This window comes from Equus caballus, chromosome 7 (assembly GCF_041296265.1).
Source record: "Equus caballus isolate H_3958 breed thoroughbred chromosome 7, TB-T2T, whole genome shotgun sequence".
In the NCBI taxonomy this organism is placed as follows: Eukaryota; Metazoa; Chordata; class Mammalia; order Perissodactyla; family Equidae; genus Equus; species Equus caballus.
This window is the reverse complement of record NC_091690.1, coordinates 13562019-13588637: the sequence shown is the minus strand read 5'-3', so window position 1 is coordinate 13588637 and position 26619 is coordinate 13562019. Positions and strand designations below refer to the sequence as shown.

At 33.8% G+C, this 26619-nt stretch overlaps 1 protein-coding gene across 5 annotated transcripts in view; it reads right to left on the bottom strand.

The window, feature by feature from the left end:
- The window catches only part of DYNC2H1 (dynein cytoplasmic 2 heavy chain 1), a 292362-nt gene that overhangs the window by 183620 nt on the left and 82123 nt on the right, over positions 1–26619 (bottom strand). For all 5 annotated transcript variants that reach the window (XR_011440431.1, XM_023644714.2, XM_023644715.2 and 2 more), the window contains 11 exons: positions 25170–25283; positions 23944–24086; positions 19347–19431; positions 17145–17299; positions 15509–15646; positions 10546–10659; positions 9802–9962; positions 8773–8896; positions 7870–7991; positions 5054–5140; positions 2468–2594 (listed from right to left, as the gene is read on the bottom strand). Coding sequence is in view for 4 of the 5 variants with exons in the window: in XM_023644714.2 (XP_023500482.2) it covers positions 2468–2594; positions 5054–5140; positions 7870–7991; positions 8773–8896; positions 9802–9962; positions 10546–10659; positions 15509–15646; positions 17145–17299; positions 19347–19431; positions 23944–24086; positions 25170–25283 (1370 nt within the window). In the remaining variant the exon portion in view is untranslated. The remainder of the gene's footprint in view (positions 1–2467; positions 2595–5053; positions 5141–7869; positions 7992–8772; positions 8897–9801; positions 9963–10545; positions 10660–15508; positions 15647–17144; positions 17300–19346; positions 19432–23943; positions 24087–25169; positions 25284–26619) is intronic.

The window sequence follows — 26619 nt, the reverse complement described above, 5'->3', positions numbered from 1 at the left end:
AACAGCCATTTATGATAAAAACTCTGAACAAAATGGGGATAGAAGGGAACTACCTCAACATAATAAAGGCCATATATGACAAACCCATAGCCAACATCATACTCAATGGGCAAAAACTGAACACCATCCCTCTGAAAACAGGAATGAGACAAGGATGTCCTCTATCACCACTCTTATTTAACATAGTACTGGAGGTCCTGGCCAGAGCAATCAGGCAAGAAAAAGAAATAAAAGGAATCCAAATAGGGAGGGAAGAAGTGAAACTCTCGCTGTTTGCAGACGACATGATCTTATATATGGAAAACCCCAAAGAATCCATTGGAAAATTCTCAGAAGTAATCAACAACTACAGCAAAGTTGCAGGGTACAAAATCAATTTGCATAAATCAGTAGCATTTCTATATTCTAATAACAAACTAACCAAAAAACAACTCAAGAACACAAAACCATTCACAATCCCAACAAAACAAATAAAATACCTTGGGGTAAATTTAACTAAGGAAGTGAAGGACCTATATAATGAAAATTACAAGGCCTTTCTGAGAGAATTAGATGACGACATAAGGAGATGGAAAGACACTCCATGTACATGGATTGGAAGAATAAATATAGTTAAAATGTCCGTTCTACCTAAAGCAATCTACAGATTCAATGCTATCCCAATCAGAATCCCAATGACATTCTTTACAGAATTAGAACAAAGAATCCTAAAATTCATATGGGACAACAAAAGACCCCGAATTTCTAAAGCAATCCTGAGCAAAAAGAACAAAACAGGAGGCAACACAATCCCTGACTTCAAAACATACTACAAAGCTACAGTAATCAAAACAGCATGGTACTGGTACAAAAACAGGTGCACAGATCAGATCAATGGGAACAGAATTGAGAGCCTAGACATAAAATCACACATCTATGGACAGCTTATCTTCAACAAAGGAGCTGAAGGTATACAATGGAGAAAAGAAAGTCTTTTCAACAAATGGTGCTGGGAAAACTGGAAAGCCACATGTAAAAGAATGAAAATTGACCATTCTTTTTCACCATTCACCAAAATAAACTCAAAATGGATCAAAGACCTAAAGCTGAGACCTGAAACCCTAAGGCTTCTAGAAGAAAATGGAGGCAGTACACTCTTTGACATCAGTATTAAAAGGATCTTTTCGGACACCATGCCTTCTCAGAGAACGGAAACAATAGAAAGAATAAACAAATGGGACTTCATCAGCCTAAAGAGCTTCTTCAAGGCAAATGAAAACAGGATTGAAACAAAAAAACAACCCACCTACTGGGAAAAAATATTTGCAAGTCATTTATCTGACAAAGGCTTAATATCCATAATATACAAAGAACTCTAATGACTCAACAACAAAAACTCAAACAACCCAATCAAAAAATGGGCTGCAGACATGAGCAGACATTTCTCCAAAGATCATCTACGGATGGCCAATAGGCACATGAAAAGATGTTCATCATCGCTGATCATCAGGGAAATGCAAATCAAAACTACACTAAGATATTACCTTACAGCCATTAGAATGACAAAATATCTAAAACTAATAGTAATGAATGTTGGAGAGATTGTGGAGAAAAAGGAACCCTCATACACTGCTGGTGGGAATGCAAACTGGTGCAGCCACTATGGAAAACAGTATGGAGATTCCTCAAAAAATTAAAAATAGAACTACCATATGATCCAGCCATCCCACTACTGGGTATTTATCCAAAGAGCTTGAAGTCAGCAATCCCAAAAGTCCTATGTACCCCAATGTTCATTGCAGCATTATTTACAATAGCCAAGACTTGGAAGCAACCTAAGTGCCTATCAACAGATGATTGGATAAAGAAGATGTGGTACATATATACAATGGAATACTACTCAGCTGCAAAACAGAACAAAATCATTCCATTTGCAATAACATGGATGGACCTTGAGGGAATTATGTTAAGTGAAATAAGCCAGCTAGAGAAGGATAATCTGTGTATGACTCCACTCATATGAGGAATTTAAAAATGTGGACTAAGAACAGTTTAGTGGGTACCAGGGGAAAGGTGGGGTGGGGGGTGGGCACAAAGGGTGAAGTGGTGCACCTACAACATGACTGACAAACATTAATGTACAACTGAAATTTCGCAAGATTGTAACCTATCATTAACTCAATAAAAAAAAAAATCTCTAAAGAGTCCTAACTTCTCCATCAACTTATTTTCACCCCTGCCCTTCCCCTCAGCAACACAGAAAACTAAAAGAGAACAGGTTGCTTTGTCTAAAATTCACTCTTATAAGCACGATATTTTGCTTAAAGATGAATTCACATAATGGCCATTAACATCTAGATCATTTATCTTAAGCCAGTTAAAGGTAATGGATATTTCTCTTTTTAATTGTTTTTAACAAATACATTACATTATAGATTTCCATTGCTTTAAAGGAAGCCTCTTTAAGACTTCTTGCTCTTAAACAAACCTGTGCATTCCATCTCTTGTGTTCTCTATCAAGCTGATTAATTAAGACTTCTGCAGCTTTAATTGTTTCTTGGGCTTTGCTTACTTCAGCTTCAAGTTTGGCAGCTTCTGAAGTCCTACTCTGAAATCTACGAAAACATTAAAATTTAGTTAAAGGTAAAAAGATTTAAGAGGGAGTTTATTAAATTATTGTTAGGTAGTAAAGTGAACTTTTATACGAGAATGTAATTAATGATAATACTGACAATATTTGCGTCCAAAATATTAATAGAACAGACACATATACCACCACATATTTAAAGTGTAGCATTCTTACAGGGCCTTGATGCCCTACTACGTTATATACAAACTTCTCCATAGGACATTCAAGGCCTTGTCATAAGAGAGCCAATCTTTTCAGTTTGTCCAGCAAAACTATATGTCAACATCCGAAGAATTTTATATTCTCAGAAAATGCCCTGTCCTTTATCTGCTATGCCCTTCTTTAGGATGTTCCATTTGCCTAGACTGTCTTCCAGCCCCTTCCTTATGCCTACCTCACCTCTCACTCTTAACTCCTTCAAACATCTATCTATGAAAAATATAAATAAAATTTGGAAACTCACCTCAAATATCCAGTTCAATATCCATATATATTTTATCCCTATATGCCCATTTGCCAAAGTTTATAACTTTCTTTTTATTTTCCTTAAAAAATACTTGTACAATTTTATGTTATTAAATATAATAGAAATATTTCAAATGATTACTTAGTCCTTCAAAAAATATGTAAATGCCTACAAAATGCCCAGGATTGTGCTAAGCATCAAAAAAAAAAAAAAAAAAAAACCCACACATGGGGCTGGCCCTTTGGCACAGAGGTTAAGTTCACACACTCTACTTTGGTGGCCTGTGGTTTGCTGGTGTGGATCCCAGGTGTGGACGTACACACCATTCATCAAGCCATGCTGTGGCAGTCATCCCACATATAAGACAGAGGAAGATGGGCACAGACATTAGCTCAGGGCTAATCTTTCTCAAACACACACACACACACACACACACACAAAATAGCATGTCATTTAATTCTCAGAACAGCAGTTCAAAATAAGTATTCTAATTCTCATTTTACAAATATGGAAACTTAGACCCAAAAAGATTATTGCACAGGTCTCAGGAATCATCAGCAGAGGAGCTAAAACTCACATACAAGCATGTCTTATATTAAGTTCCACGTACTTTACAGTACATTTTATTGCCTGCATGCCCTATTCCCTCCTCCCCTAGACATAAAATTTTAAAAGTGAGTTGTCAAATATGGCAGCCACTAGCCACATATGGTTATTGAAATTTAAATTAGTTACAATTAAATAAATTTTAAAATTCAATTCCTCAGTCATATTACCTACATTTCAAGAGCTCAGTAGCCACATATCACTAGTGGCCACCATAGTGGATAGTGCAGGTCTTAGAACACGTCCATCATCTCATAAAGTTCCTTTGGACAGTGATGCTCTAGATCTAGAAACAGAGACTACAACTTGATTCACCTCAATAATTCATACCACATCTTGTACATAATTTTGAAATAAATATTTGCTGAATTAAATTGACTTGCATATTTCTGTACAAATTATGTTAAAAATAGCAAATGTCTCCTTAATTTTGTCAAATTAGAATTTAAAAATTGATAGACCATGCTTGTTTTTCAACTCCCTTATTCTCCATAAATATACAAGAGAATAAGATTGCCATTTACAACGTGGACTCAATTAAATCTTAATTAAGGATCACAGTAAGTAGCTACATGTTAATCAGCATTAATTCATCCTTAAAAATGACTCTAAAATGAAAAATGCCATTCTGTTTCACTTAAAATTCAAAGTTAATTCCGAAGGTTTTCATAATAATCCTTCCAAACTTTTGGTAGTATAGTGATAACATACACTATATTTAATCACACATTCTCCAGTTTTCCAATCTTCATAATTTTTAAAGGAAAACGCTCCCACATTTATAAGAATTCCCATACCAATATTTTCTATCCCATACTAAACAGCAATCACAGGAACACAGAGGTACATGAAAGGTTTTAAGATTAATAACATTCATAAATGGTCTTTAAATTTGAACATAATATTTGCATGAAGGAATATTTTTTCAATATAAAAGGTAAAAAGTTAAAAGGACAGAGTTTTTTAACGTGATCATGTGCCTTTCTGGAAGATTACAGAAAAGGTGGTCCTACAGCATCATCTGAAATAAAAGAGTCTATAGTCTTAAAGTCAAAATAATAAAGAAATGGGAATACCAAATGTAAATAGTCTCAGCATTAACTCATTACATTTAATTCCTCTTGCTCAATTTTCCAATGCTTAGGAATATACATAGTGATAGCCATACAAATGCAGACTTAAAATATTTTTGTTCTTATCAAAAAAATTCTTTAAAAGGATACTTTCTATATTATTTTATGCCCTTCCCCATTTTAGGGTGATAAACCACAACAATAAGTGAAAATAGTGATTATAACTAAGATTTTCAAAATTAAAAAATTAGTGGTGGTATATTTTCAAATATCCACAAGACATTTTAAAACTTTACTTACTTCTCTTTAAGTTCTGATACTTTTTGACCAACAGAATCAAGAAGCTCCTCTAGTTTCCTTTTTCTGTCTTCAGTTTTCTTCAAATTTCTAAAATTCAATTTTATAGGTTATTCACTTTTATATATCAACAAAAGCAGCAACAGCACCTTAAAATGTAACTTTGCAGTAAATAAATGACACTAAAAACTGTTAATAATTCAGTAGTTATAATACCTTTATTCAGAATTTGATTTGAAAACCATGCTAAAATTAATAGTGTATTCACTGACCTAACCACACCACTTCCAGGAGTCTACATTTAAAAACATTTGTGCATGTATATTTCTGGATAAAAACCATAGAGTAAACATATTCATTTATCTTCTATCCCTTCTAAAATTCTACCAAAATGAAACCAAGGGAATAAAGATACACATGCATAAGGATGAAAAAAAAAAGTATTGCAAAGGAGTAATTTTAATAAAATTTTGAAAGGTGATAACTTATATACAAGAACATAAAAGCCAAAAGTTAAACGACTGCAGGAAGAGAAGCCAAAAGAAAAATTTCAAAATGCTTAACAAATGTGGACGGCAGGTACCTCTGAAGATACTAACAGATGTAAATACAGAGGATTGTTTAACAGTCGAGATTAAAAAGAGTTGGTCCTCAGAATCCCTCCTCCACTGAGAGCAGACTATCCTCTTAACACATCTCTGGAGTCAAGCTTATACTCCTCACCCACCCCCATCCATTCTTACCCACGCCCTAGGCACAAGCTATGAGGCTTCTTCTAGAGAAATGACTGACCTCCGCCCTGCCAAACACCCACAAATATTGAGAGGTTGCCATCAAATGGCCGGTCCACACTGCATATTGCAGGGCATGTGTGCACTGCACAAATCAATAGGAGGGTTTGTCAAAACACAGACTGCAAGGCCTCATCCCCAGCATGTCTGATTCAGCAAGTCTGGATGGAGCTCAAAAATATGCACTTTGCACTTTGACAAAGTTCCCAGGTGATGCTGATGCTGCTGGTTTGGGGACCACACTTTGGTAACCACTGCAGTAAAATAAGGCCTTCAAAATTGTGAGATTAAACTACTTCTAGCCTAGTATTCTAAACCCAGCCCAATTACTGATCACATATAATAGTATAAATATAGATGAATTTAGACATGAAAGATCTCAAGATATTTTTCGTCCCATATACGCTTTCTTAGGAAGCTAATGTGGAGGATGCATTCTAGAAAAATGAAGGACTCAACCAGGAAAGAAAGACAGGGGGGCCAGCCCAGTGGCACAGCGGTTAAGTTCACATAGTCAGCTTCCGTGGCCTAGGGTTCGCCGGTCCAGATCCCAGGTCCGGACCTATGCACCACTTGTCAAGCCATGCTATGGCAGGCGTCCCACATATAAAATAGAGGAAGATGGGCACAGATGTTAGCTCAGGGCCAGTCTTCCTCAGCAAAAAGAGGAGGATTGGTGGCAGATGTGAGCTCAGGGCTAATCTTCCTCAAAAAAAAGAAAGAAAGACAGGGACTCATAATAAAAGAATACAATCAGAAAAGAGACAAAGGTAATCTCCAGAATAAGGGTGAAGAGAAGTCTCAAGATAATAGCTGTGTAAGCAGCAGGCCTAGGAAAGACCTAACCTACTTTGGAACAGGAGGACAAAAGGCTCTAGGAGGGGTAATGCTAAGAAAAAATACACCGAACCCATACATTCCAAACACATTTTAGGGTCTGACAAAAAGACTGTGGATAAATATGTGATATGTAAATGGAAAGAAATAATCAATTGAAAAAAATGAAGCAATTATTAATATTAAGAATAACAAAAAGGTATACAAGAAAGGAACTATACTCATAAAACGTGATACATCTGAGCTGTGAAAAATATTTACGTAGTCAAAATAATATAAACATTTAATATGATTGAACACAAAAATTACACACAATTATGTTGAAAAAATTAAGAAGTTTAGGCAGCTAAAAATCTCCTTGTCCAAAATAAGAATAGATAATGTCAAAAACTGATCAAGAAGATAATATACCTCTTAGCCTGCACATAGAACAAATGAGATAAAACACAATGTTCCCTTAACAACAGCAGACTGAAATTTTAAGCCCTAAAAGTCAATGGTTACATTTTCCCCTTACCTGCTGAGACAATGTTTTAGAAAATATATATTAAACATTTCCTAGAACTTAGAAGGAGAAAATAAATATAAAAGCCCTAAATTTCCAAAACTTACTTTTGGTATTTTAATACTATTCCTTTACAAAACTTTAGATTTTTCTGAAGGAACTTCCACCAACGTATCCTTCCAATAACACAATGATGGTAGGAAAAAAAAAATGAGTTGGTTCTATTATCCGTCTCCTTCTAATTGCTTTTTCTTCTTTTGCTCTGTTTAATACCTAATTTATTGTATTTATTTGACTCATCCTATGTCTTAACATTGTCAAGTGCCTTTTTAGGCATAGACAAGAAATAAATCCACAGGGACCAGCCTAGTAGAGTAGTGGTTAAATTTACACACTCCACCTTAGCAGCCCAGGATTCACAGGTTTGGATCCTGGGTGCAGACCTACACATCACTCATCAAGCCTCAGTGTGGCGGCATCCCACATAAAGTGGAGGAAGATTGGCACTGATGTTAGCTCAGTGACAATCTTCCTCAAGCAAAAAAAAAAGGAAGATTTGCAACAGATGTTAGCTCAGGGCCAATCTTCCTCACAAAAAGAAAGAAAGAAAGAAAGAAATCCTTATATAACTAAGTCATCAAATTGACGAAAATAAAAGAATTGTTTATATTTTATATACCACTTACAATTCTAATCCTGCCTGTTCAGTTTCCAAAGGCTGAATTCGTTCCAAGACATGGGAATACTGGACATTTGCTTTAACCCAGGCTGCCAAAGGAGCAGCTGCAGTACTAGCACGCTTAGCATTCTGAAAAAGTACATCACAAGTTATCCAGCATCCTAACTTAATTGCAAATAAAAGCAAAGTTAATTCTAGTATATTTTACTTAAGCACCTATTTAATAATTTATCCCCCAAAATGAAGTTTTGGGTGTATAGCTAAAATAAGGTGAATTGTTATTTGATTAAGATATCTCTACTTTTTGCTTCAAAATAAATCTTTCTGAACCAAACACAATCTTTAAAATAATGACTTTATCAACATAAAAACGCTGTTAGTCACATTTATTACCAATATACATCTGCCCACAACAATGTTCAAGCATCAACTCTTTCTCTTCTGTACATGGGCTAATACATCTTTATTACATAAAAGCAATTTTGAAATTATTAATATTTTGAATAAGGGATCTAAAAAAATACGAGAATCATAGAAGTTAAACTACTCACTGAAATTGGATACAAGTAGTCTTTAACAGATTTTGTTATTTTATGACAAGTACACAGGAAGAAAGAAAGCATACCAGGCAAGCTGTAAGTTAAAAAATGATAAACTGGGAACTTACCATTAACAGCAAATAGTAAGATTCAAAAACCACTTAAGATAATCTGCACCCCACAAACCTGGATTCCAGTTTACCTAATTCTGCTGGTGAATTCTTTCTATCTATAATACCTACAGCTTATTTTTCTTAACTTTTAGTTTTCAGGCAATCTAAACAATCGATAATGAAAAGTCATCACATTTTAACAAGCAGAATATTATATAGCATGGAAAGGGAATTTATGGCATAACTGTTAAAAATTACCTTTGGATCAAAAGATCCTTTATTTTTAAAAAGAAGTTCTTCAACACTCTCTCTTATTTCCCTTGGAATATTTCGTGCATCAAAGGTTGCTATGTCTTCTCTCACACCTCTTTTGGCAAGGAAACTAAAATTAAAGCATAGTACTTCAAATGAGTTAAATAAAATTTTCTATTTCTGACAAAAATGTCAATTTAACAAAATAGTGTATGCAATACTTTCAATCTATTAGTCAACAAAAAATAGGATACTAACGTATGTAAGCTTCTAATGTACTATCCATCATTTTTCATAGACAACAAGGAGGAACTCCAAAAAGATGTACAACAGCTTTTCTAATGTTCTGTTACTAACCTGGAGCAGTGAAATGAAGGAATTCCAATCTACCCACATCCCCTTATGTGAACTACTGGTTACTCATATGTTCTAAGACATGCAAGAAAAATTTTATTCTTTTTTCTGACTCTTTTTCTAAGAAAGTTATTTAAAGTGCTCCTCAACCTAAATCCTAAAATGGAACTGAGTATCAGCATAAACTATAAGACCATTGTTATAATGTGAAACCTGAAGCTACATGGCTGCATAGTTAGTTATTACTCAGCCTTTTCTCTTCCAGCATACATCTCTCTTGTATTATTTATGGGGCTCTTGCTCGCTCTCTGTCTCTGCCAACAGTACAAGACTCTTTGAGAATAATAACTGTATTTTCCTCATCAGTAAATCACAGTAAACATAATGCTCTACACGGTGTGAGGATCAAATAAATGATTATATTTATTTAGATGCTCTTAAACATTTTAAGGCATTCCTTTTCTCCTCTTTTGACACTTTTAACAATCACTTTGGAGAGAGGAAAATATAGATCTTGCTATATGATTGCACAGAATATCTTGAAAGATCAGGGCAAAGTGTGTAATCAGGTAATCAGATGAAGTTTGGTTTCAGAAGCAATATAAGAAATATTTTAAAATATGAAAGAATGTGTAATTCATTGGTACAATAATAAAATTTTTCACAAATTCAAAAACTTACCTTTTCATGCTCACCCAAGATGTATCAAAGATACCCATCAACCTTAAAACTCCTTCAAGAATGTCTCTGATTACATCAGGTGGCATACGCAGTGAGCGAATTTCTGAAAGAGATTCTGGCCTAATGTTTCCAACTGCTAGCTTAGCTTCGCTGACTAGAGGCTAAAAGACAAAAAAGACATACATTGAAAAAATATATACGAAAAGATCATTAACTCTTTACAAATTATTGAATATTTGTCATTTTTTAAAAAATGACTCTAGTCACTAATATCCTTTGTCTTCAAATATCAAAATGCTTTAAAACACACGAAGTACCAAAATGTTCAAGTTGAGAAAGTAAGAGTTCTTGCCACCAGAACTGCAATGGTCTAACTTGGAAAATCTGTTTTGAAACAATTTACCATTTTCAAGAGGCTCTTTATATTCTAAGATTAACTAATTAATTCTCGAGAAAAAGAGCCTAGGAGTTTGTCTTAATTTACCTACAATTCTCTTTTTTTCCTCTACAGTCAAAACAACATAGTTTATGGAAAACAAAGATTATTTTTAATTCCCATCAGTTGATTTGCTTCTCTTGGCAGATTTTCCTTCCTGCTTCTCTTTTATAAATAATATTCTGGTTGAAAGCCACATTTGATAATATTATTAGAAAATAACTTGAGCAAATGATGCTTAAACTCCTAAACACACCTGGTAGTCAAAAACTTAAATGGTCTTACAATGTTTCCTTTTTTAAACTTACGTGTACTTCTTTCAATTCATCTTCAATTTTGTTTTTTCTTTCTTCAATTTTAACAACTTCTTCTGCTATTTTGTGCTTTAGTCTTTCAAGTTCTGTCTTTTGCTCACTAGCATCCTACAGGAATATTTAAATGGCATTCCAATCAATTTTAATGTACTCAATATTTAAAAGCATAATACCAAAACTATGTTACTCTAAAATGACATTTTCTATGGAATGCTTTTCCAATGTTAATTGACACGAGAATCTAAAATGTCTGGGAAACCAATGATATAATTTAACTGTATTTACTATCAGGAAGTTTCCATGCTTTATTTGTTTTATTTTTTTCTAAACAGCAAAGCAGTAAATGCTTATTATATAAAAATCAAAAAGTCAGAAATGCATAATTTAGAAATGATGATAATACACATTTAACACTTGCAACGAACAACCCAGAGGTTAGTACTATTATGCTCATTTCATAAATGAGGAAACTAAAAATAAATTCTTCTATAACTCTAATAGTAGAGACTAATAATTCTTAGAGACTAACTATAGTATATTAGAACTTTGTGTTTCTATACTTTTAGAAAAAAATTAATTGAAATGATGACAATAATATGATGGCAAATATATTAACAAAAATTAGTAAAGATTCAAAGAACACTAAAGTATATACCATGAGCTCTTTGCTCACAAATGCAAAAATCAAGGGTCTCATATATATAAAAATGCTTGAACATTATGTTTATATTTGGTTTATTTATACTAATTCAAATACCAAAGAGGAAATTCATCAAGAAACCTTTCAAAAGTCCTTACAACAGTATTTCTCAACTATATTATAATCATTCAGGGAGCTCAAAAACTTAATGCCTGGTGTCCTACTGCCAAATATGTTGATATACTTAACTGCTTAATGTGGGTGTAGTTAGGGTACAGAAATTTTTAAAGACATCCCAGGTGGTTCCAAACTACAGCCAAAATTGACAATCACTGAACCAACCAACCTTTCCTTATATCCCCCTCTGACCTTCAGGTACCTTATACATCAGCTCAATTGGAATTTTCCATATTCCACAAGCATTTCTACTTTCATATCTCTGCTACCACTCCTAATAGGGAAAGTTATTTTCTCCTTCTCCACACATCAAAATCTTCCCTAAAGGCCCAGCTCACTTGATCCTTCTTTTACTAATTTGCCCTTCCAATTGGAAGTTATCCCTATTCTGAGTTCCCACAGCATTTAATTTGTACTTTCCTTATGTCACAGACCCAGAGCTGCAAGCTTTAGAAGTTGCACAGTTTGGTACGCAAGCTATCTGTCCAGACTACTGTTTTTTACAAAATAACATAAATGTCTGCTATTTATAATCAAGCAAAATTATTAACTTACAATTTGAAATGCAAAGTTATCCTTCTGAGTCTGTTAGGCAACACAATTACAGCTATAGTTTTAGAAAAACCTCTTCTTGGAACAACCCAGAGAAAGAGCAGCATAGTAGTCAATGTATATTACTAATGTTCACCAGCTGGAGAGTACACAGGCACACATAGTGCTGAATATTTTCCTTTTGGAAATACACAATTATCAACAATACTATATGTAGCTTTCACTTTTTTCATATTTCAAATTATTCTTTAAAGGTAAGAGGTATTTGACAAATATTTTTTAACAATAACAATAGCTGACTGCTTTAAATAAACATTCACATTAATTTGGTTCCAAAATGCCTTGAGAAAATAATTATGCTGAAGTTTTGCAGTTTGAAAATTACATTTGATTTTCTGATATATTACTTACCAGGTCAGGTACTCAATAAAATTATCTGGAAAAACTGAACATGTACATAATCATCAATTATGTGGCAATGTTATTGCTTTTGAAAATTTCCCATAAGCCAATGGATTTATTTTGACATAGCAGGTGAAATCTTCTTTAAATTATGTCATTTGAATCAGTCCAGGTAACCTTCTTATGGAGCTCACAATACATAAGTCCCCTTCCTACTCAGATTTCCAATGAAGATTGACCACATGTAAAAAGCAAGTTTCTTTTGTGAATAAGTGAGAATAAAGCAATCAAGTAGGAAAAACCAAATAATAAAATATATTTGGGAAAGAAGAAAATTTCATAAAATAGCTTCTGAGAGCTAAGTGGAAAGAGACTGCAAAAATGAAACAAGAAAAAAAGACACTGCCAAAAATAAATATTTTGAGGTTAAAAAAATCTCCTGGGAAATAATATGACAGAAATGAAAAACTCAATAGGAGAACTAGAAAATAAAGTTGAGGAAATTTTGAAGAATGTACAGCAAAAAGAGAAAAAAAGGTGAGAAAATTAGAGAATCAGAGCAGGAAGCCCAACGTCCAAATAATAAGAATTCTAAAAAGTGAGAACAGAGAAATAGAGGGAAAGGAATTATCAACAGAATAACTGAAGGAAATTTCCCAGAACTGAAGGAGATAAATTTTCAGGTGGCAAGAACCCACATGGTATCTGACACAGTGAATGAAAATAAACCTAAACCAAGGCAGATTATAACTTTCAGAACAATGAAAACAAAGATCTAAAAGATTTCAAAAGAGGGAAAAAACCAGATCACCTTGAAAGTATCAGGAATTAAAATAGCTTTTGAGTGTTTTATCACAATGGAAGATATAAGAAAATGAAACAATTCCTTGAACGTCCTGAAGAAAATGTATTCCAACCTAGAATACCATTCTCAGCACACAAATAACCAACCAAGGACAGAGCAGAATATTCACACACATGTGATCTCCAAGTTTACCTCCCATGGATCCTTTCTCAAGAAGCTTTTGGGGATAGGCTCCACAGAAACAAGGGAGTAGACCAGATGCTGATGAAGAATGATCGATCTCAGGATGGCCACTGTGACCAGGCAGAGGCATCCAGTTAAGAATGAAACAAGTCAGAAGGCTCTATGAGAGAATACTTTAGGTGGCTAATGAAAACTACAGAATAGCTGATGCTTTTTGAAATCTTGGAAGAACATTTAGAAAAAATTTTAAACACACAGTTCATTGAGTCATACCACTCCCCTTCCTGACTAACAGGAGTCTGGAAAAAAAGTTACCTGTCAGAGAAATTAAGTCAAAGAAGCTCTGGACTTGGGATTACCACATACAGCTAAGGACTAAGATGAGGGTTCATACTGAAAACAAGGGGAGTACATTTCTCAAGGTCTAATGATGGTGAGCATCTTTTCAGGTCTTTACTGGCCCTTTATATGTATTCTTTTCATAGAGGATTTGTTCAAACCTTCAGCCCATTTTAAGTTGGATTGTTTGTTTTATTATCATTAAGTTGTCATAGTTTCTATATATTCTGGATACAAGTCATTTATCACATATGTTTGGAAATAATTTCTCCAGTCTGACTTACCTTTTCATTTTCTTCAGAATTTATTTCAAAGAGCAGAAGTTTTTAATTTTGATGAAGTCCAATTTTCAATTTTTTTCTTCTATTTTGGTATCATATCTAAGAAATCTTTGCCTCACTCAACATTATAAAGATTTTCTCCTTTGTTTTCTTCCAAAGTTTTATAATTTTATGCTGTACACTTAGATCTATGATCCACATCAGGTTCATTTTTGCATAAGTTGTAAGGTAAAGGTCTGAGGGTTTTTCTCTCTCTACGTGGAGATCCAAACATTCCAGCACTGTTTTTTTTAAAAGACTATCCTTTCCCCATTTAATTGGCATTCTTGTTTAAAATCAACTGGCCATGTATGTGTAAGTCTATTTCTTGACTTCATAGTGTTCCGATGATCTATATGTCTATCACTACACCAATATCACACTGCCTTGATTACTGTAGCTTTATAGTAAATCTTTAAATCATACGTCCTCCAACTTTATTATTTTTAAGACTTTTTGTGCCATTTAATTTTATTGAGATATATATATTAGTCTCATAAATATTGAAGTTAATTCAAATAAAAGGGACATTAGACTTGAAGTAACGTCAATAGTCACCAACATAGAGACGGGGAAACATATTTGAGACATAATCAAGGAGGTAAACTAACAGAATTTAATTATTCACTAGATATAAGGATTGAGGGAGCAGAAGTCTAATATAATTTGTAAGTTCTGTTCTGAATAATTAGCTATGTTGTAGTACCATAACCTGAGGAAAGGAATACGGGAGAGGAAAATTACAAGTTCAGTTTTGACTGTGTTTCAAATTGTAATACTCATGGGACTTTCAAGAAGATATGTCTAACAGATTATTGGGTATTTGAGTCTGAAGCTCAGACAGATTATTGGGTATTTGAGTCTGAAGCTCAGAAGAGGGATTAGGGCTGAAGGACAAAAATGATACAATTGGTGGTAGTCAGTAGGTAGTTGACAGTAAAAAGTAAGGTAACAGGCAAGAGCATCCTGAGAGGGCATGAGGACATGTAAGAAGACCTGGGCCAAGAAAGAACTCGGAGGAATCTCCTTTGAAAGGGTTCAACAAAAGAAGGGCAATAGCAAAAACAGATATAATAAAAATATAAAAAATATCATGAAAGTGTAAATAGAATGAATAAAGACTAATTTTGTAAATCTTGAGAATATTAAAGGCAGGGAAAACCCTTGAGCCCTAAAGGAGATAATTTTAAGAAACATAAAAGGAACTATATCAACTTAACTAGCAGAGGATAAGCAAATAAAATCAACTATAGACAAATCTATACCAATTAAAAATGTTTATATTTTTATATTTATAGGGTTTAGGTAAATTAGTATATGATGAATGGAGGAGAATATAGTTATGATTTTAAAACAACATGTGAAAATACCACGCTGTTCCACAAAATCTCAAGTACACAATACCATCAGTCTGACTCAGCAGAGACAAGCAATATTTTTTAAATTTACGTAAGTAAAAATGTTATTTCTCACACTGATGAACATCAGGCATAAATGTCACCCTATTGTTTGCAGTTCTGTGCTCACTCTAAACATTACCTGCATTGATACTGTGATCTCTTGAAGGGCAGCATCTGCTTCATCTTGCTTAGTTTTAAGTAATATACTTTGTTCTCCAGCTTTTCTGTTCAATTCATCCACAAGAGCTTTAGCTTCATTTAGTTTAGATACACCAGCCTAAATCAATAAAACATCAGTTGGCCATATTACAAAAAAAGGAATTTTATACATGCACAGTAAATAAAGCCTATAAGAAAGAATCAAGCAAAAGGGTAAATATGTGCATATGAGACATTTGCAAGTGGACTTAGGTTTTCTCTTATTGCTAATTATAATGATTTATTCAACTATATACCCATTAAGATGTAGTAAAAGACTCTACAGAGGCTTAAAAGAAAAACAGATTTTAAAGCATGACAGGAAAGCTGAACAGATCAACACATACTTGGTAGCTTAAACACTTGGTGTTTTACCCACTGCAGTAGACAGGAGATAAAATAGAAAACAAGAAAAAAACTCAGTAAACCTTTTCCATTTTTCAGTCTCATTGACGAGGTAAAAGGACTCAAGGGCCATGCTTCCTATACTGGACATGATTTGGTTTTGTCTGCCCAGTACCTATCTTTTTATAAGAGACTGCCTCACATATGGCTCTGGTGGGCTATCATTCAAAATGCCTTACCTATTCTTTGTATGGTTATTTGACCCTGGCCTGGGCATTATGGTACCCCATCCCACTGCCCAAGAATTACCCAAGGAATGGACATGAAAAATATTCCCTCTCTTCTATAATATGAGTTGGGCTTTTGTCATCTAACAAATCAGAAGATTTGAGGAGACAGCAATGGCGAAAAAGGAATGCAGTCAATATTTATTGAGTACCTAACATAGAAGACAGGCATCATGCTGGTTCCTTACACATGTATTTTTATCTAATACACTTACAACTACCACTGACCCAATTAAACTGCAACTCAGCAAGTTTAAGTAATTTACCCACAGCACTATAGAGGACTAAATCACAAAATCAACCCTCCCAAAGCACATATAGTTAGTGGCTTAATATAAATAAAAACGAGTCATTAGAAAGAAGAATAAAGATCACTTTGTCAATTAAGATAGATCCTAGTTTTTACACCAACAAAGAGAAGCTAGAACTTTGGAGAGGAAATGCTCTCTGACAATTTCTGAGGCTGGCATTTTAATGCCATGTTTAAGTTTAAGCTCTATAATTAGAGAAACAAAACGAAAACTGTTCAGAATGTACTAAGTGAAGTGACATGGATAATATTATTTTGTAAAACATAATTTTAATTTTAAAGGTTATTATAAAGCATAATCTTGGACATTACCTTTTAATTAATAATTGGCATTTCTGAATTTCTAAAAATGCTTTCATGTGAGACTTTTAAAGACAGCACCATAAGCCATCAAAAGCATATAAATACCATCTAGTGAAGAAAAGGAATAATTATTGAATCAAAAAAACCCAAAAAAACTATTACTATGACCTAGTGGGCAATATAGGTAGGTAAGGGAGACTGTTTTAAGGCATTTAATACAGTACAATATTTATTTATACTAAATATATGCCATGGGCAACATGGATTATGGACATATATAATCCTTGTTCCCAGTATATAGATAAAGTAACTCAAGATCACCAATATTGTACCTGCAAATGACTTTGTCTTTTCAGTAATTCCTTTTTCTTGCTGCTACTAATGGCAGAATACACATGTAAAAAGGTCATATATCGGCTTGGTGTAGCACCATATGCTTTACAGGATTCATGAATTAATAAAAATGATTTTAGAAAATCAGGATCAACTAGAAAGAGACAGAAAACAAAAATGACTTAATATATGCATGATCCAGCAAGAATTAGAGAAAATAATCTTAACTATATTTCATACCAGATATTTCCCTCAAATAACTATAAATATGAGATATCATCTTTGCTTAAAGTACACACGCATTCCTACACATCAATTCGCAGCTCCCATTTTTCTTATGAACTTTGAATTATTTAATTTCAGTGGTCTTGATCCTTCCACTGTTATATATTTCCCCTGAACACTTTTACTGCTGCAAGAAAAAACTACAGATTGTCATAGCATATAAATTAATTGGAACTATGTAACATATGTAATCCAGAAATAAGCTCAATAAAAGCTGCTTGAATGGAAAAGAGATATCAACCCAAATAACACCAATCCACTCCCGTTGACACAGGAAGAAACAAGATTTCAAATGCCAAAAAATTAAAAATAAGTTCACATTAGATTCAACATATCTATGACCAAACACATGATCTTCCTCTCATCGCCTCAATCTACTTCTCTCTATATTCTCTACCTTAGTTAATAAAATCAATGTCAAATAAATTTTCTAAGCCAGAACCCTGAGAAACATCCTTGACTCCTTCTTCCCTGTATGCCACAGCCATTACATAACCAAGCCTTCTTTGGATTACTTCCTAATATTTCCCCAAGGCCATTCCTTCCTCTTAGATTACTGCAATAGCCTTCTACTGTGGTCTAATTGCCTTCAGTTTCTCCCTACACCAATCTACTTTCCAATAACTGAAGAAAAGGATGGATCTAGAAATTTCTGTTTCTAAAACAAAAATCTGGTTACACCTCTACTAAATTTCCCAATTACCCCAGATCGTCCGCAAGTCAGAATCCAAATTTAGCACAACATGGAAGGCTCTTCATTACCTGTCTACTTTCCCTCTTCATCTAGTATTCTACTATTTATACGTTCTATGTTTAAACTCTTTATGCTAATTATAGTTTCCTAAAAAGGCCTATTTTATTTCTTCAAGCCTTTTCCATGCTAGTCACTCTAATCAGAATACCCATTCCTAATTGCCTGTCTGGGCAATGTCCATTTCCTATGATATTTGTTAGTTAGAGGTTTCCCTTTCTAATGCACTTCATATAAAATTCTACCATCACTCATTTTGCTACGTCAGAGATATATGTTCATATATAACATAATTCTTGCTATCACTAGACTATGAGCTCCTAAGTCATGTCTAGAATCCAGCCCAGTATCTAATATAAAACAAGTTAAATAAATATTTGATGACTAGATGGTTAGATAAATAAATGAATGAATATGCTATGGTCTAAAAGAAAAATAAAGACTACATTCAAAATTAATTTGGAACTGGAGAAAATAATGAGACTATGATAGTTAATAAAAATATTATGTCCAAGGGCCGGCCCAGTGGCGCAGCGGTTAAGTTCGCATGTTCTGCTTCTCAGCGGCCCGGGGTTCGCCAGTTTGGATCCTGGGTGCAGACATGGCACCACTTGGCAAAAGCCATGCTGCGGTAGGCATCCCATGTATAAAGTAGAGGAAGATGGGCATGGATGTTAGCTCAGGGCCAGTCTTCCTTAGCAAAATTAGGAGGATTGGCAGTAGTTAGCTCAGGGCTAATCTTCCTCAAAAAAAAAAAAGAAAATATTATGTGCATACACAAAGAATATCATAAAACTTTTTCATGCATGAATTGAGTGCTATGACATATCTAAGTGATAAACTAATATGGAAAGTTTAGGCTATTAACCAAAGACCCTACGCAATATAAGCAGGCCCTTTAGATCTTTCATGTCAAAAACATGATTTTTTAATTTCTTAAATTCAAACAATAGATATTCTGTTAGGTCCTATATGAAATGACATAAACATTAGTTTTAAAAAAAAGAAGGCTTTAAAGTTTAGTTTGCATCAAAAGAAATCTAACTTTGTTTAGCATTACTCAAATCGATAATGATTGTGAATCTGTATTGGATCTGTAACATTAGAAAATCGCAATTATTTCACAAATTAAAATCAGATAAAATCAATTTCATCAAACTACTACCTGAATTTTTTTTCTTTTCTTCTTTTCTTTTTTTGTCACTATATTTTTCCTCACCACCTGTTTCACTGAATAACATTTCAGGTATCTAAAACAGAAGATCATTTCTTTAAAACTCAATTCAGTACGAAAAAGTTTAAATAATCCAGTATCAGAGGTTAAACACTTCTAACACACACAAAAAAGTATCAACTGCACTTTTCTTCTAGGATTTTTTCCAGACTAAGAGAAAAAATAAATGTAGCCATCTTTAGAAGACATTATTTCCTAGACAAAATTTTGACACATATCAACTATTAATTGATTGCAAATTAATGATATATAGGGAAAGGCTCCAACATCTCACTGAAAAACGATGAGACTATACCAGATAAAAGAAATTACAATTTGGATTGAATTAGAATATAACCACAAATGCCATTTAAATCATGCAATAATAAAAATTAAATGTTTTATTTGGCATCAAACTAATAAAATGCCTTCATGGCATAAAAGGATACACAAGGATTCTTAGCTTTCTTGAATAAAAAATAACTAAAAGTAAATGAAAATAATTCCATAATTGATAATTAACAATTTCATAACTGATAATTCTAAAAACTATCCATTGTCTAGCTATAGCTAGGTTTTTGCCACTATTACAAATAAGAAAATAAGGTTTCATAAACAGACATCATTATTATTACAGAAAAATGATAATCTTATGAGTAGTATTTTAAAAATATACACAAAAAACTTAGTTTTCTAAGAAAAAAATTAAAGTAGTAGAACACTGAAATTTTAAAATTAAGCCAAAAAGCTTCAACTTCTTTTACATGATACACTTAACATTAATAGCAAGAAGCAGCACAAGTAATCCAGGTAATTAGGTCAAAAAATCATTTTCTGAATTTCTCAGACAGAATAAAATGTAAACCAAAAGATCCCTTAACTAATGGAGAGCTTGAAAGTGCCATGGGTCTTGAGGCAGAGACCATGGTTTTTTCTCAAACACCTTCACTGATTTCTGACAAAACACTCAAGCCTCTGTGAGAATATCTGAAATTTATCCTTTTAAAGCAATGGAAATTTGTTTCTTTGGAAACTCACTTTCTTTAAAATAGTCTATCCCTTATGTTAATTGGGTTGATCAGGGTAAACATTTCACAACATATAGATATATCAAAATATCATTATGTATACCTTAAACACACACAATTTTTATTTGTCAATTATACCTCAATAAAGCTGAAGGGAAAAAAAATAAAAAGTCTATCCCTAAATAATATCCTACACTAGTAAAGTTTTCCTGCCTGGATTCACCTATACTTCCCTTTGCCTCCACCTTGCCTCCTTAGAGATGAAAATGGCACTTTCTAAAAAGAGTTGAATGAGTATATTAACCCTATTAATTTCTATTAATACCATCACCTCTCAATTCCTTTAATTTCTTTTTCTGTCATCTTATTCACCACTTTTCTCAGGTACTCACCCCCACCTCAAACGGTCAGACCCTGAGAATATGTCATTAACCATAAGTGAAATCATTCCATAATCTCACTTTGAAACATCCCACTCTTCTATCACTATACTGCTATCTTCCCAGCACATTCCCTTTGCAATCTCAATAATCCTCAGACTCCACTAAGATCTACAATCTATTAATTTGACCGTCTTTACACTGTCATTCACCATCTTTCTATCACAATTTCTCAACTCCCTTGGTCCTCACTTGCTTTGTCATACTCGAGTAGCAAAGCCTCAATCCTGGTTAAGTGCAAGTCACACCTATTGCAGGTCTGTACTTGTGAGTGCACATAAGACTAGAGAAAAAACACACAATAATGCTGACTGGCCTCAATTGAACTTGATCATTAACTCAAGTGAACCCTTAATGCCACCTATCATAGTCCATTCTTCTAAACCTTTCACTCTTTCACTCTTCCAAACTACTATTTTCCATATCCTCTTGTATCTCTTCAAGACTCCAAAATCTCTTCTCTCAACTTTTCTCCCAACTGATAAACTTACTTCCTATTTCACTGAGAAAATAGAAACAATCAGAAGTTTCTGAAACTTTCCAATACCACACCTGCCAACCTACATGGACCTGTGTTTCTGTACTCTGCTTTCTTTCCTTTTATTATGGATGATGCTTCCATTCATCTGTGCGCTAGACCCATATGCTGTCCACTACCCAATGATAATGCTCCAGCAGTTTTTCCCTGTCTCTCCAGTAACATATGTTTTACTTCCTTTTTGCATTCCCGACAGCATATGAACATGCTATAGTTTGTCCCATCTTAAATTTTTTTAAAAAAAACACTATTTTTACTCCCTCTCCCTCCAATTACTGATCCATTTCTCTCTTCTACTTTACAACAAAATTCCTCAAAAGAGGGGACCATATTCACTCTCTTCAATTCTCTCTTCTCATTCTTTCCGAAACATGTTCCAATATGTTTTTTTTAACTACTAACTGAAACTGCTTTATCAAAGTCACCAATGACCTCCATGTCGCTAAATCCAATAATCAATTCCAGGCCTCATCTACTTTCGTGTGTCATAGTTCATCATTCCTTACTCCTTTGAAATGCTGTCTTTGCTTGGCTTCTTGGCTTTGCTTGTCCTCACGTTCTCGTGGTTTTCCTCCTATGTCCCCAGCTCCTTCTCAGTATTCTTTGCTGGTTCTTCCTCTTCATCTCAGCTTCTTACATTTTTTCCTTTAAGATTGGCACCTGAGCTAACAATTGTTGCCAATCTTTTTTTTTTTCCTTCCCAAAGTCTCCCAGTACATAGCTGTATACTGTAGTTGTGAGTACCTCTGGTTGTGGGATGTGGGACACCGCCTCAGCATGGCCTGATGAGCGATGCCACATCCGTGCCCAAGATCCGAACCGACCAAACCTTGAGCCACTGAAGCAGAGCATGTGAACTCAACCACTCAGTCACGGGGCTGGCCCCTCATCACCACTTCTTAATGTTAAAGTGCCCCAGGGTTCAGTCCTTGGATCCCCTTCCTATTTTTTGACAACACTCACTCCCTTGGTAACATCATTCATTCTCATAGCTTTAAATACCACCTAAAGTCTGATAATTCCCAAATATTTAATCTGTATTCTTGATCTTTCTTTTCTCTGAACTCCAGACTCATATATCCAAATGTCTTCTCAACTTTTGCAACTTGGATGTCTGACATCTCATATTTAACAAATCTAAACCTGAAAGCCTCATATTCTCCTCTCAAAATGCCCTTCTCACAGTCTCCCCCTTTTCAGTTGACAGTTATTCCATCCTTCCAGGTGCTCAAGCCAACATACTTGGAAGTATTCTTGACTCACTTTCTCTTATACATTCTATAATGTGTCAGCAAATCCTGTTTTATTTACTGTAAAACATATCTAGAATCCGACCACTTCTCATCACCTCCATCACTACATTCCTAGTACAAGCCATTCTTTTCTCTCACCTGGATTATTGTATTAGCTTTGTAACTGCTTCGACCTTTGCCCTCTATAGAGTTTTTTCAGCCCAGAAGCCAGAGTAATCCCATCAAAACATTACAACAATGTTGCTCAAAAGCCTCCAAAAGCTCCCTTACTTCTTTACAGGAAAAGCTAAAATTCTTATAATGGCTTAAAAAGTCCCACCCTAACTGTTCTCCTCTTACTTCCCTGACCTTATCTCCAACTACTCTCCCTCTTAATCACTCTGTTACAGATGAACTGGCTTCTTGCTGATCCTCAAAATCACTAAGTGAGCTGTCATCTCAGGATCTTCACCTAGAAAACTTTTCCCCAGATATCCCCCAAAAAAGAATGTAAATTTCACATGGGCAAAGACTTTTGTCTGTTTTTTCTCTGCTATATCCTCAACATATAGAATAGTGGCACATATTAAGCAACCAATCATCATTACTTCTTAATGAATGCCTCTAGTTCACATGGCCTCCTTAGACTATAACTTTCTTCTCCTCTATCTACTTACTGAAGTCTATCTAAAATATCATCTCATCTGTAAAATCTTGTCTATTATCCCAAATTACACACCTTCCTCTGAATCATGATAGGTATTAGTCTGTATTTTAATTATACAAACACAAAGAAATGAATGCTTGAGAATATGAATATCATTCAGAGACAATATTGAAAACTATTATTTATTCAAACAAAGCAATATGAGAAGCTTCTAACTAAGACAGTGCTATGAGCCCACACTTTAAATCATCTCCCTCCAAACAGACAGCACAGCAATTATACATTTTTTAAAAGGGATTTAAAATTTTTTTAATTTAAAAAATTGCTAAAATTATTGCTGTGATGTTCTTATTTTAAGTTAGCCTGTGATGGGATAGTTAATGAAATGCATAAAAATTTTAAAGTACAATAAATATCTCTGTGGTCCTTAATTAAGAAAATCTTCAACCTAAAATTCTATACTCAATTAAACTATCACACAAGAGTATGAAGGAAATAGAATTATTTTCAAACATTCAAGAGATGTTCAGTGTCAAGAATAAGGTAATATTATAACAAACACCAAAGGGAAATTATGAAAATCAGTATCTTCAAAAAGAAAATGTGCTTATTTTTTTACTTCCATATTTAAATGCTAAACTTACCTTCTTCATACTGCTATCTGACCAACCTTCCATCCACAACACCTGGCATTTCTTATGCAACGCTGGATTACTTTCACAGTTTATTATGAAGTTTAAATTTGCAGAATCCATTATCAAGACAATATGCAAGTTTTGCTGAATTCCTAAAACATACATAAGAAAATTATAACCATGGAATACTATAGCAATAATAATTGCAGAAACCTATATATGGTCTGGTTTTATGAGATTAAAATTTTCTGAAATCGAATTGTAGGAGATGTTTGTTAAAAAGAACAAGCTGTGAAACAGTATTATGGTATAATTTTTATTTTGGTTAAAAAATAATTGTGTATGTGTTCATGCTAAGAAAAATAATCCAGAGGATATTCACGAAGTAGATAAGGGTATATACTATATTGCTATTTTATACGTTATTTTTCAAATGTGATACTGGATTCTATTTTATAATCTTTCACTCAAGGATTTTTGTTTCAATATTCACAAGCAAAATTGATCTCTGGCTTTCTTTTAGGAGAAATATCTTTTCCCTGTTTCAATATCAATGATATTTTCCCTTCATAAAAAGAATTTGGAGATTTTCCTTGTTTCTATATTTCGAAACAGTTTAAAATAGCATTGGGATAATCCGTTTCTTAAAGGTACGGTAGAATTTCCTTGTAAACTTGAAAGAGAGGGAAGGGAGGGTAGCTATTTAACTTTATTTCATCAATAATAAATGTTCTTTTAGGAACAAAAAGAAGATCAGTGTAGTAGTAATGTCTGCATAGTGTTACTATTGCTTTATGTTCTACTTATTCAGTTTTAGATATCTACAGTACACATAAAACTGCTTCTATAATAATCCAAGGTCATTTAGTTTTTTAAAAAGAACTATAGAGTCTGGCACAACTGAAATAGTTTCATAATTCTCTAAGGTAGGAGGCACTAAGCACTAAATTTACCACATGAAAAAAAGACAGCAAAGTAAATATTCCAAAGAACATTACACTTTCATCTTTCTCGTTTGCTAAAATTTTGAAAGCATGTTTTTATTATAGGTTAGCCTTTAGGCTACTTGTGTGTTATCTTCTACAAGCACCATAAAAAAGAAAAATGTATAAATTACCAAATGGACCCAAGATTTAACATACCTTTCCAATCTAATGAGAAAATAAGGCAAATTAAAAGGTATTTATTTCACATGAACTGAGTTTGAATTGATTAATGAATTCTATGTCACTTACTATATGTGAAGTAATTGAAGACCGGTCCAAAAAAACCATCTTGTGAAGCCTGATCCTTAAGAGGCAACAGCAATGGCTCTAACTCTTCAAGAGTATAGAGTCCAGGAACTTCACCTACAGAAGAACATTGCATTTCTTTTGAATTTTAGCTGCATTACACTAATTCAAAACACATTTTACATACATGATACTTTTTCTATTTTTGTATTAAATAATCTGCCCTTATTCAATCTTTATTTCCAAAAACACACAAATCCTATCACCTCTATATTACTCACAAATCTACATCTGTACCCTTCATTTGATAAAATTTAAACTCCTAAGCAAGCCATTCAAGACAGTTCATCATCTAGCCATTTATCTGCCTTTGCACGTTCTTCTCCATCCCTCCCCTACAAGACCTTGTATTCTAGCTCAATGGACTTCATGTTCCATAAATATAATGAAATACTCCTTCTTCCTGAAATACATACCCACAGTCTTCCTCTGCCCCTTATCTTCCAAAACAATTACTATTTATCTTTCAAGACACTACTTTGTCAACTGTTATGCCCATGAGCCTTTCCTGATTATCCATATGCTAAGTAAAGCACTTTTGTCTCTTTCACAAAATATCCAAACATATCTCTGTTTAGCATTTATCATATTATTTAATAATGAATGAATTACTTCCCTTTCCTGCCCAAATAGATTCTGAATTCCCAGAGGACAAATATTTGATCATGTTCAATATTAACTTTCGAGTGTTCTTAGCAAAGTATCTGGGACATAAATATTTATGAGATGAATGAATGAATGAATAAACTTGGACTAGAAATCAGGAGAACTAGTCCATGGCCTGCTATCAAGCAACACAACGATGAAAGGCAAATCAAAGTTGATTAAGACTACAAGAATTTGATAGAAGGGCCTGAACCATGTCTCGTTCGCCACTATAAATCCAGTATTTAGAACTGGGTCTTGCACACGACAGGTGGTTAATAAATATTTGTTAAACCAATATATTTATAGTTTGCAAGAAATTATAAGATCAAGTGAAAATTCTTTTGCTACACATCCAATGCACTACATTCATGTATGGCCCATCAGCCTGATCCCTACTTTTCTTTAGGTGAAACTCAAGAGATACCAGACCAGTCCCCATCCCCCAAGCTTGTACATATTTAAACACACGCACACATAAATCTGCTCTATGTCTTTCTCTAAATTGCAGCCAAACCAAGAGGAGCCAAATTTGGTTCCTCAAATTTAGAAAAGAAAGCTAGCTCTACGTACATACTACACACTATAAAGAATAAGAATTTGAAATAGGAAAAAGAGACAAAGGCCTACTGAGTACTTTCTCTGGAAGTATTTTTCAAATACTTTTTTTGCCAAATGTTGCCAAAATTTAACTTGACTTATGATTTTTGTAGTTATATCTTGATAATAAAGGCCAATTTATCTTAAG